The following is a 12,492-nucleotide window of genomic DNA, read 5'->3' as shown; positions in this document are numbered from 1 at the left end:
AGCTACTTCACTCTGCATCTGAAGTTTGTTTCTGTTGGCTGTTCTCCATGCATGATGTTATGTCAGATGACACATTATGCCCAGACTGTACTTGAACAGCAGTCAAGTGTTCCTAAAGTGAAGCGTCATTTCCTTCTGGGCCTCTGTTAAAACAAATTGATCCTAACAAAGCTACAGGTGCTCATAGGAGAGGTTGCATTGCCTAGAATGGGATCCATTGGTTTTCTGGTGTGAGAGGATTTTAGTAGAGTGTTTGTCAACATTTCTTTTCCCCCTCTCTTGCCTGTTACTTGAATCTTTGTGTTTTCTTTAAAAGAAAGACAAAGCAAAATACAAGAACTAACCAGCCAAAAATCAAAGCAGTAACTTGTTTTTTCTGACTCAACTAGGCTAGCATTCCCTTTGCTGTTATTGGATCCAATCAACTTATTGAGGTGAAGGGGAAAAAAATCAGAGGCCGCCTGTATCCCTGGGGAGTTGTTGAAGTTGAAAATCCAGAGCACAATGATTTCCTCAAGCTGCGCACAATGCTGGTGTGAGTAATGGTAAAATGATCCCATCTCCTGTGGTGACGTCACTGCCACAATGACTAAAAGCCTATAGCAACGTTCATTCCTTAATTTAAAACTAGCCCTGATGGCAGCCCAGAGTTACATTTTAGTCCCCTGCAGCTTGTTTTCCTGCTGTACCCTCTGATCTCTGAATTCAGAAAATATTTTCTCTATTTTATGTTGCCAGATACATGTGATGGTTCTATGCCTTATGAGAACTGATCTGATGGCCTGTACCTACCAAATGATGTTTTGTTATAGTGCAGTTGGTGGGGTGGAGAGGCTTTTAAAATACTCTTCAAAGCGAAGAATATTCCAAAAGCAAAGTGCAATTTTCTTGGCAGTATGGGAGATCCTTTGTTAAATGTGATACCCCACCCCGTTATGATTTTAGCCGATACGGATATTCTGCCTGCGTAAATGCTTTTAAGTGATTATTTTTAAAAACGATGTTTTGCTATTGTTGGAAATGAATTCCGTTGTGTCATTCCAATTTCAGTCTGCACCGGGCAGGGATTGCCCTCTGCTGGGCATTAGAAGCAAGCGGGTTTTCCTTTTTTCTTTTGGCAAGTGGAAATTGTTAAGCAATGTCAGCTGTGGTGTGAGCCAAGCAGCTCCACCTAGTTCCCAGTTACAAATTATATTTGACAGCACTTAAGAGTTATAAAGTACCTTTGGAATTAAAGTATCTTTCTGAATAACTGTCTTTGCCAGGTTCTTAACACAGCAGAAACTAGTATAAACAACTTGTCTGAAGTAATTATTGACCAAGACAAAGACAGCATATTTTGGGTCTTTGAATAATATTGGTGGGGCACTTAGGAATGAATTAAAGATCAATGAACTGGAAAGTAGAGTTCTGGCTGGCTCGGTCTGTAAGGATTTACTTTTCTGGTAAATACATCCATTAGATAAAACATAAACAGAAGATTAAAGGGTGTTTTTCTTTGCTTTGCTGAGGATGACAAGTGTTCAATGCCTTTTGCATGTTCTAGGACACACATGCAGGACCTGCAGGAGGTGACCCAAGACTTGCACTACGAGAATTTCCGTTCCGAGAGGCTAAAACGCACTGGCAAGTGAGTGTGTGCTGCCCCTGGGCTCTGCTGCTCCTCACTGCCCACTGACAGGGGACTTCCCTTCCTCCTGACTAATCCCACCTGTAAACAATAGTTTCTGATGAGATTTCAGTCTGTGGAATTCTGAAATTTGTAAGAAATGCTCTTCTCAAAGAGGAATACTATATAGCAAAGTGATGTGCTTATAAACAGCTTAAATCCCTTTTTCTCTATGCTTTTAATTGGAATGTGCAGGAAGAAGGTGCCTGCAGGCAAGATAGGTTTTATGTAATGATGTCTGCTTGAAGAAAATGAACACTAGTGGACAAATTTAAATCGGTCCCAGTCCATCTGCTTAGGGAGGTATTGCTTCTCTTGCTCCTTCATATGTAGCTAAAGAGAGAAGTTTAGACCAAACAATCTTTTCTGATTTTATTTAAATGGAGTTTTTTATCTCTTTTTTTAATTCTTAGCAACTTAATGGAAAAAATCTACATCTACCTTTGCTACATCTTTTTGGATAGCAACTTACTCTTGTCCACATTCCACTTGTTCTTCAAGTATTCAGCAAAGGATTTTGATGTTAAAAAAGAAAGGAAATAGCCTACACAGCTTTTTAGTAGTTGATTTTTGTACCATGGATAGATAGTGAAGGAAATCTCTTCATTAAAGTAAATTGCAAAACAAAATAATCCATACAGCAGTAAAGAAATCAAATTTTAAGAAATGGAGAGTGAGTAGCAGGAGTCTGAGGTAAAGATGGCCTTTTACAAAAGGGAAGCATGCTTTTAAAAATGTCCTATGTTCTCCTGTATGGAAGAATGTAGACTTTGATGTTATAATAATTGAAATATGAGTCTTGAATCTGTTATTGGAGATTTTTACTTCTATATTTTATGTTGTCAATGTGTTCTTTTCTTCAATAGGCCTGTTGAAGAGGAAGTGGTAGACAAGGATAGAATCCTCCAGCAGAAAGAGGCTGAGGTAAGAAGAAGTTTCTAAAACTTGTTCTTCAATATAACATACTGTGTTCCAATTCTAGTTTTCTGCATCAGCTACTGCCTGTGGCAGGTAGGATTTGGGTTGAGCTGAAAGACAGACCTAACCTGACCATACGAGTTGCCCTTACAGTGTTTTACAGTCACTTGCATTGTGGATGGAGGTAGTGTGTGCACTCTTGGTGCAGAATGTTTATCACTTCCTGTTTAGTTGCTAATTTTCCATAAGGGTGTTTGCTATTTTAAGTATTGAAATCAATTTATGTTTGTCAGCTACACATGCTGTGGTGGAATATACTGACAGGCTCATGTCACTTCAGATGGGCATGTGCTCACTGCAAGCACAGTACCAGTAAATTTATTCTTATGTCTTGTGGCTATGGAGTAGAAACAGGCTCTTAAAAATCTTTAAAATCCCATAATGTAATTAATACATGTGTTTTTTCATCTTAACCTTGACTTAAATCATAGTATTTTTGTTGCGCCTGTCAGTTTATGGATTTGGTGTTTTCAAACTGATTTCTCACTCTGGTTCCAAGTTATTGCTAGGCCTTTTAATTTAGTATATTTATGTTGAAGTTGTAAAGACTCAGAGATTTTTAGCCTGGTATTTAAATTCTAGCAATATGCTGCCAGTGCTTTTACTACTTTAAAGTGTGAAAACTGAAGACTTGCTGCCAATTGTAAGATAGTGGGTTTTTTCTCTTTATCCTTCTTTTATCCAATTCAGCTTGGATCCATGTCCATAACTGCAGGAAAGCATGACTGGAAAGATAATTTCACATGTGCAGTGATTTGGAATAAAAAATAAAAAACTACAAGCAGTTTTATGTGTTTCTGAGGTGGAAGATTGACTCCCATACATGGAAATTTTTGAAATTTACTTTGGTCTGTGCATTTCCTTTTTCTCTTATAGCATCCATATTTAAAAATAACTAACCCTGGTTAGCTATTGGCTAACCCTGGCATGTTGATATAAATAGCAAAAAATTTCCTAAAGGAAGTGCAGAAGCAGCTGATTACCAGCATAATTAGTAGTTAATAATATGAATTACTGGAGATTGAGTGAGCTGCATATTTATCACTCTATAACTGCATTTCAGCAGCATAAGTACACTTGATGGCTGTGCACATACAAGAGTGGAACTTCTGCAAGTGCTATGTACACAAATTAACTGCCTCCCATTTACTGGGGCATGTGCAAAGCAACAGGAGCCCATCAGCTGATAGCCAGCAGTACTGAATGCTTCAAAAAAGTCAAGAGCATTTTTTCAAAATGTTTTTTGTTTTTCTATTTTTCCTTAGTGATTCCAAGCAGACAAGGAGACCTAAAGAATTTAAGTTGTAACTGCTGTTTCTCCTGTTATTTGAACTATGTAAATTGTACATGCCTAGTAGTTAAGTAAAGTCTTGGGTATCCTGGTAGAACTATTTGTTTTAAGACTTATATCTGAAAAAAAGTCTCCTATAAATATTTTTCCTGGAAACTGTTGATATGACAGGCACTATATATATGCACATATATATATTCTATTTATGCATTGACACAAAATGGTCAAAATAGACCAGTATATAAATATGTAACGTGTCTTTTATATAACATGGCTAAAGGGATGAAATTTTGAATTTCTCAGGGGACAATCTTTGAAAGTTTCCTCTGGGGCTAATCATCTCGGAATAATTGCTGCTGAAGTTGCGGGGGATTAGGTTAGAACTTGAAAAAACAAATACATTTTTAACTTCTGCATTCTATTGTTCCAAAGAGATCAAGAGGCTTTGCTGAATCTTCTGTAGATAAGCTGGTATGAAGTCTGTTCATCTCCAAATCATCCCTAAGGTTCAGACTGGGAAAAATCTGAGGAAAGAGGCACAGAGGAAATGGGCTTGCATTCCATGGCCTTCACAGAGAAAACAAATATCCATTTCCCCTCCTGTTCTGCATTCCCATCAGTAACGGTGCTTGATGTTCTATTTACAGTTTTGTGAGGTTTATATAACCTTGGAAGGAATGAATGCTTGAACTAGTGCCAGGATCATCTTTATCAAGGCATCACTTTTGCTAAATGGTCTTTTATTATGCCAAAGGATGTGGTCCCCAGTTCAGCCAATTTGGAATAGCTAATCTGTCATTTTGGATTTATTGCTTAGTCTGGTTGTGCTTTTGCTCATTTGCAAGTGATGACCTGGTTTTTTAGAGCTGGAAAGTGAAAATAGGCATAAAGATATTCCTGTTCCTTACTGTAAGTTTGATGCAGAACAGATTATTTTGATGTTGTAGTGTAAGTGGGCACAAACTTTACATTTGTAGCTTTTTGCCATATTTTTCCTGCTCTGAAAATGTCTTGTTAATAAAAACCTTTCAAGGTTTTGAGAGGTAGTACTTCCAGAAAAAATATTAGGGCTGTGATTACATGAAAACAGCAAGGAATAAACACCTCTGGGTTTCTTTAGTGAGCTACCCTGAGACTTTGGGCAAATCTGTCCATGCTTCTGTTTTCAGTAGACTTGGTCAGCACTGGGCTGTGTATTGTAGAATGAACACAATGTTGAAGTTGTTTTCTCTCTGTCCTTCCACTTTCTGAACATGTTGTAACCCTTTGGCAGATGAGATAGAGGGCCCTGGGTTGGTGTGGGAGTCAGGAGGGGGAGCAGCAGTGGGGGGTGAGGATGGGAATGATGTGTGCAGGTAACTGCCTGCTGCTGCTGGGCTTTGGGAAAGCATTGTCTTCAAAGAGAAGGGGCAAACTTTTATGGGAAGAGGCAGCATGACTGCTGATGAAGACCTGCAGATCTGAGGGAAGTAAAACCAGGTCTGAAGTTGAATTTATCTTGTGGGATGTTACTGCCCAGTGCAGTGGGCAGAATGCTTCAGCCTTGCCCTGTGAAGTGTGCAGTCTTAGTCCTGGGGAACTTCCTAAGAAGAAAACCCCAGTTAGCAATGGGAACCCTTGAGGAATTATAATGAAAAAGCTTTTTCTTTTTTTATAATTGCTTTTTTTGGTAGTTTTTAGCTGTTTTTTGAAGGACCAGCACATGCTGCTCATGTACTGCAATGACTGTGGCCAGGGTAACTTCTTCTCTCTGTCAACATGTCCTGTGGAAGACATTTATCCTAATGGTAGCCTCATTTCCAAATTGTCAGGAATATTTTTCTTGTCTTCAGTTAACAAAATTTCTTGTGTTCTTTGGTATTGGAAGTATTTTTAATCAAAAGAGCTCTTAGGGGAACATTCACTAGAAAATCCACTGTTTGCAGTTTTCCATCTTCCCTTATTCTTGCAGCCTCTTCACTTATGCCTTTCTTATGTAAAGGCATGGGCAGAAATAATCAGACTTGGTAGAGGGGAAACATATCAGTGGGAAGTAAATAGTTTTTTTCTTAATATTTCTCTTCTTGTGACACCTGCATGTTATTCACTGAGAAGCCCTTCCCATTGTTTACAGGAATAGTGTCTGTTGGTATTGTGATGAAATTCTGGAGGTAGAGTAGAGCTGTGTGTCTGTGGTTTCTGCTATGGGTGTGGAAGCTATTAAAGAGATGTATGGTTGACTTCTAACTCTGTAACCTTAGCTCTCATTTTAAATGTTTGTTTCCTTTCTGGTTTGCTGCAGTAGTTATATGATCGTTTGAACTGGATCGTAGACCTGACATAAGTAAACTAAGGGGCATTTATACCAAGGTTACGTTTATTCTTTTGCCTTTTGTTATCTGAGAATTCACAGGAATTATTTGTTTTAACAGATTTCCAAACATTGTTTCCTAGCTTCCTTTTCACAATGTGCATTGGCCCTATGCTGTCATGTTGTAGCATCCGTTCTTTAGGGAATGAGCACAAATATATCAATGCTGATCTTGCAAGCGAGAGGACTTTCTGCTGAGAAAGATCAAAGTCATTTTCTGCCCTTGATGCTTGCAGTCCCCAGCAGCAAAGGGAACGCAGGTGTTGACATGACATCAATTTCAGTCTTTGGTGTGATTCTTTTACATTCTCTTTTATTAAGAACAGAACTTTTTTTTGTGTCTATTTAGTAGGTCCAGTAAGGTGAACATGAGCTGGTTTTGGTTTGTAGTGTAATGTGGAGGAACAGCTCTTGTGTCCTGTCCTCTACTCTAAGAGGAATTGTTGAAGAGACTGGCATGGTTACTACTTGAGCACAATAAAGCTTGATTCTCTTTTTTAACTTTACAATGTGCCTAGTTTTTTTCACAGGCCTTGTGCCTGAAAGTTTTTCTACTGAATTATTCTAAAATAGCTTCAGAAACTTGCCATTTCTTGCCTAATGGAAAAGACTTGGACTTCACCAGTAGGTCTCAAAAACACCACATGAGGATGGAAAAGGAAAATCTACAATCTTAACGTTGGAACAGAATAGCTTTCCTGGGGCTTTTTGCTGCATTATATTTGTGTCATATGCAGCATCTGATTTATTTTGTGCTATGGACATATTTTTATCAGTTAAAGTTAAGAAAATACAATTCCCAGTGCTGTATTTAAGTCTTAAAATATGATGTTGGCTATTAGCAGAATTCTGCATTTGAGCAGTCACCATAATACGTGTGCAGCAGTATCTCCCCCTACGATTACTGAATGGTTTCTATTTTGGGAATGTTTCATGGCTCAGCTTGGAGTGCTCTTGGGAAAGCTCAAGTAGGAGAGCTTCCAGAAAGCTAGTTTCATTCCAGTGGTAAATCTGCAGAGAGGCAGTTCAAAAGACCAGGTGTCTTACATTTTTACAAGTTGATCTTTGAAGCTTTTCTTTTTTCTTGTATCATGAAATCAATGCAGCACTCATTTTGAGAACTTTCTGGGTTTTTTTTTCCTCCTTCCTGCAGCGTTATGCCATCTTCTTGATCAGAAGCTTTTTGTTTTAAGTACTTAGCAGAAAGATGTAGATGGGTTTATAATAATCCTTACAGACTTAGCTGTATCTCATTTGTTCTGTGTGAATCTCTCTTTGTGAGAGGGTATCTCTGCAGCAGTCACAGGAACCTGAATTAGCCTCTCCTGAACCCTGTGCTGCTGCAGCAAGAGGATAAATACATAAGCCAGTGAGTTTAGGCAAGCTCTGGTACTGCTGGCTGTGCTGCAATCCTTTTTACTCTTTAGTTAATCTTTCATTTCTTATTCTTTCCTAGATCTGTGTCTGAGAGCAGGCAAGAAAAAGTGATGTAGGCACCTGTAGTTAGTTTTTCTTGTTCTGTGATGTTTCTTTCAGTTTATTTGGGCTTTTTTAAACAAAACAAAACAACAGCTCAACACCATAGGCTTGTATTGAAGCATTTGTCTCAGGTTCTTTTGAACCTGGTGGAGTAACGAGGATCACAATAGTTAATGTGGTTGGCTGGATGAAAATGGAGTATAATTGCTCAGACAGAGTGCTTTTTCAGTTAGTTTCCCCCTGAAAATAAAAAAAAAAGCAGTTCTCTACATAATTAAAAAAAGAGAACTTGCTATGCAAGCCTCAGATTTTTACATGATCTCTGGTTTGAGGTGGACTCATAGGTTATACAATGTGCATGGAAATAGCAGCCCATTTCCTTCCCACTTTGTAAAATGGGGCTCTTGTAGTTCTGTATGTGGAGCTTCCCCACCTGCCTTTGGAAGGAAGTACCCAGTCATTTGTAAAGCAAATTAGAGGTATTTGCATATATACTTTGAAAATCCGTATTTGCGTTCTTTCTTCTATCTTAGGGACATTTGTTCCAATTTTTTTTTTTTTTTTTAAACAACCAGCAACAAAGCATTATGTAAAAGTGGTCATTTATGAGATGGAAACCAGCTTTTTAAGTGTTATAAGAAAATGCCTTAAGAAGACAGTTATTTCCAGGAAAAGTAATTGTTTAGATGTAAAAAATATTGGTGCTTAATATGTTTAGTCTGGCTTTCCAAATTTTATAAACATCTTTCTATTTTTCTTTGTAAATAGTTTTTCAATCTTGTTTCCATGTTTGGCTGTTAGTGCTGCTAAAAATTTGCAGAGTTCTCTGATTGTCATAGGTTGAATGTTCCTACATGATCTTGTACTTTGAGCACCTGTATCAGAGCAGTTATCAGTTAAATGTTGATTCAGAGGTCTGCAAGCAAAGCTGGCTTCAAAAGATTTGGATTCTGTTGCTTAATTTTCATTGTAAGTATTCTTAAAAATCTTTTGTGAAAGTTAGATGTACTGAATTGAAGAATATGAGATGGAGCAAACAAAGTATTCATTTATGTGAATCATTGAACGTTTCCAGTTTGTGAAGAGGAAAATAGGATCTGTCTTCTACCATGGAAAAGAAATGTTTTAAGGTTTCCTGGATTTTTGGGCTTCTCTTGTAATTGTTGTGAACTCTTGGGTGTCTTTCTCTTGCAGCTGCGCCGCATGCAGGAGATGATTGCCCAGATGCAGGCCCAGATGAGGATGAAGCCTGGTGATGATTAAGGTGCTTCACATCTGAATGCATCAGGTATTGTTTTTCTGACTTGTTTTCACCTCTCACATAAGATTTTGGCCATGATTATTGTTAGTTTTACACTTTGGGCTTGCATTTACTGTGTTTAACAGGAAAAAAAAAGTGCTGTCATGAGTAGACTAGAAAAGATATTTGCCAGTGTTACATTCCAGCTGTTTGTAAGACCTATAAATACTTCTGTTCAGTGCCTTACTTTTGGATCACCAGGCTTTGCTTCTGTTAGCACAAGCTACTCAGAAAGTTAATTGGATATGTAAACAAAACATATTAGTCAGGTGTGTAGGCTGCTGAGTTTGTAACAGTTTTCTCAAAGAGCCAGACAGAATTTTGATCAGATGTACTGAATACAGACTCTCTTGATGACATGTGTGATGTATTAGGGGGCATCAGAGTGAATGAAGAAGAAGATTCCTGTAGCAAATACTCATTCTTTATTCTGGTAGAATTTTTATTTTAAATGCAAGAACAAAAAATGGAAGGATATGAGGAGTCTTGTTGCTTAATACTTCAGTTTAATACTCTAGTTGTGATTGCTGGTCTTGTGGAATGTAAAGCTTGAATAAAATGGATTATATTATCCCTTATGACCTTGTGTCAGCTGCCAACATTCCAAGCCTAAAATAAGGAGATTTTTTGTTGCCTTTATTTGAACCTTCAGTCTTCCTGTTTACATAAAAAGAAGAAAAAAATAATTTAAGAAATAAACTTATTCACTGGATTCTCACTTAAGCAGAAGTTGATGGTTTTACTGGTATGTGCACTCTTATTTTTGAGTGAAGTATTTTAGGGGAAATAAGTAGTTCAGTCTCAGGTTTCTTACTGTCACAGTCTCAACTGTTGCAGATAGGGGAGTCTTTGCATCGTCTTCCAACTTCCATACTAAAATATGTTTTCTCAGAGTTGGAAATCTAAACACTGAGGATAATTTTGTGGCTGATCACACAGTGTGTGTGATGGCAGTGTCTGACAGAAAGCTCTCATTCCCTGGCCAGGAGCTGGTTATTTTGCAGCCTGTTCAATATTGTTAAATACTATAGTCTGAATTGAAGGTTCCAAATTTTCACTGTGACTTTGTTGTCGTGTGGCCAAATTCTTACCGCTTGTGGAAATGGTTATTTGGTGTAGGAAAACTTTTTTAGTATAAATGATTGTTAGTGTTTTTTTGCTAAGGAGCTCAGTTCTTTATAGAAGTTAGAAATCATATTTAATCCCATGACACTTTCAAACTGATACTCAATAAGAAAAAAACCACCATAAATCCACCTTTGTCCACAGTTGTTGTTGGCAGAGCAGAGGATGGCAAGGGGTACAAATATATTCAGAGTTCTTTCCTCAGTTCCTAGATGCTGGCTTTGCTGTGAAATCAGTATCTGAGGGCTGATGGGATGTAGTATTCCCATTAATGGTTAGCCAGAAATGGCTCCAGATCCCCTGTGTTTCACAGCTTCTGGCAATACTGGATATGGCCTTTATAAAAAGGAACTGGAGCATGGTTTGTCCCAGGCTGAATTTGCAGCCATGGCTACGTAAGTAAACAGAGTTCTGAGCGTGCTCATGTCTGTCCAAGGGAAATGTTCTGTAGATACCTCACACTGCTAATCTGGAGTGCAGCTTGGACCACTCTGTGTGCTGAGCAGGAGACTGCAGATTTAGCTGAGTGTTCCCATGATCTTGTTGTGATTTGAACTAAATCAGGAGGTCAAGTTAATTAGGCTGAAATACTGAGTATGGATGATTTTGAGAAGGATTTGAATGAGATCCTCATACATGGAGGTCCTGCTGTTACTTTGGAATTTGCTAAGCTACATTTCTGCAGCTGCTGTGGAAATCATGTTTGACAGATTGCTTTCAGGAAAGACTTTGGAACTTCTGGTTTTGTTCCCCTTGAGAGAGAGTGATAGATTGGTTTTAAGTGTAATTTGTTGGCCAGTATGCAGTCAGGACTGCAGATGCAGTCCTCCTACACCAGGGTGTTGCTGTATGGTCCTGGCAACATGTGGAAGGGAATCCTCACCCAGAGCTTAGCCTTAGAGAAGTTTCTCTCATGCGTGTTAACTGACTTTGCAACTTAGGAGTAATGAGTTCAACCTTCACCATTCCCATCAGATTTATTTGCCATATTTTATTGAGATCACAATTTCTAGAGAAACCAGGAAACTTGTAATTAACACAGTGGTTAGCAGAACAAACTGCCAACAAATTTAAATGTAGTTGGTATTAATCTTTTTGTTCTGTCACAGTTTATCTTGAACATCTCTCAGGTTCTAGTTTTACAAGAACTTAAAAGGATCACCTTTGCTACTGAAAGCACAGTCTCTCCTCCCATTGCTCTTTTGCACCCTTACTTTGTGCTGAGAAAAAATATGTGACTTTATGAACAGAGAGTTTATATTAAAATTAATATTTTTATTCTTTTTATTTTGGATACATATCTAATTTTTGTGTTTTCTTCAAAAGTCCCTTAAAATATTTTCCCCTGCATAACGCACAGATAAACAAATGTTTTCAGATATTTTGGGAAAAGTGAGGTGTGGTATGGTATAAAGACCTTCATAGGTAAGAGCTGGAGAATAAACAATAGGGTAATGAAATGTGTTAATATCCATATATCTGAAATACCCACTTCTGATTTCAGTTATATTTTGGGGTGGGGAGGAGATTGCTGAATGCTTTGGGGTTTTCTAGGAGGAGCATTGCATAATGATTAAAAGTGCTAAACTCAAATCCTTGCCAAAAAGACTGACAAGTCTGTGTTACCAAAAAGTGCTACACAGATGGGGTGACTGGAAGATCTGGTTTGCTTGATTCCTTTTGAATAGGGCCATCTTGAAAGGTTTTATGGAAAGAGCAAAGGGAGAATTCACTTCAAGCAGTTTCCTTTCAAGGCTGGAGTATGAGAAGAATAAGGGGAGTGACAAAAGCAAAGATTAGATGCAGGGAATACATTCAAAGTTTCCAAAGAAGACAGACAGAATTCTTGCTGTGGAGAAGTAGAATCCTGAAAGGGAATGAAGATTAATGCTGGTGGAGACTGGGTTAGAGGTGAGAAAGGAAGATGATTTTGGCACTCTGGTTGTTCCTGTTTCCAACTGCAGCTTCTGACAAAAGCCTGTGAGAACAGATTGTGGTGATTAAGATCTTTAGAGTGCAGCTCTGGAAAGGTGTGTTGACCTATGCTTTTTGTCTCTTTCCTCTAAACATTTAATAGTTTCTGTGTGCAACTAGTGCAGGTGGAGCAGGAAATGAGAGCACAGCTAGGCACCAGAATATTCTTAGAATAAGAAGTAATGAATTTTTTACCCTGACTTGTGATATACTCACCTTACTAATCTTCCTCAGATTTTTTTTTTCTTGTTACACACAAGACACTGCTATAAAGTGTAGGAGCTTATTGGTTCTTATATTTGACAGTTCACATGAAGGATTGAATA

General features: G+C 38.1%; 1 protein-coding gene across 3 annotated transcripts in view; it reads left to right on the top strand.

The window, feature by feature from the left end:
• Positions 1 to 12,492, top strand: part of LOC310916328 (septin-2) — a 54,993-nt gene that overhangs the window by 38,548 nt on the left and 3,953 nt on the right. For all 3 annotated transcript variants that reach the window (XM_083873794.1, XM_083873792.1, XM_083873793.1), the window contains exons 9-12: positions 390 to 535; positions 1,547 to 1,630; positions 2,536 to 2,593; positions 8,962 to 9,055. In XM_083873794.1, coding sequence (XP_083729920.1) covers positions 390 to 535; positions 1,547 to 1,630; positions 2,536 to 2,593; positions 8,962 to 9,030 — 357 coding nt within the window. In that variant the 3' untranslated portion in view covers positions 9,031 to 9,055. The remainder of the gene's footprint in view (positions 1 to 389; positions 536 to 1,546; positions 1,631 to 2,535; positions 2,594 to 8,961; positions 9,056 to 12,492) is intronic.

Source organism: Zosterops lateralis (genome assembly GCF_965231275.1).
Source record: "Zosterops lateralis genome assembly, chromosome: 17".
Lineage (NCBI taxonomy): Eukaryota > Metazoa > Chordata > Aves > Passeriformes > Zosteropidae > Zosterops > Zosterops lateralis.
Note: the sequence above shows the minus strand (reverse complement) of the source record. Positions and strands in the feature narration are given on the sequence as shown.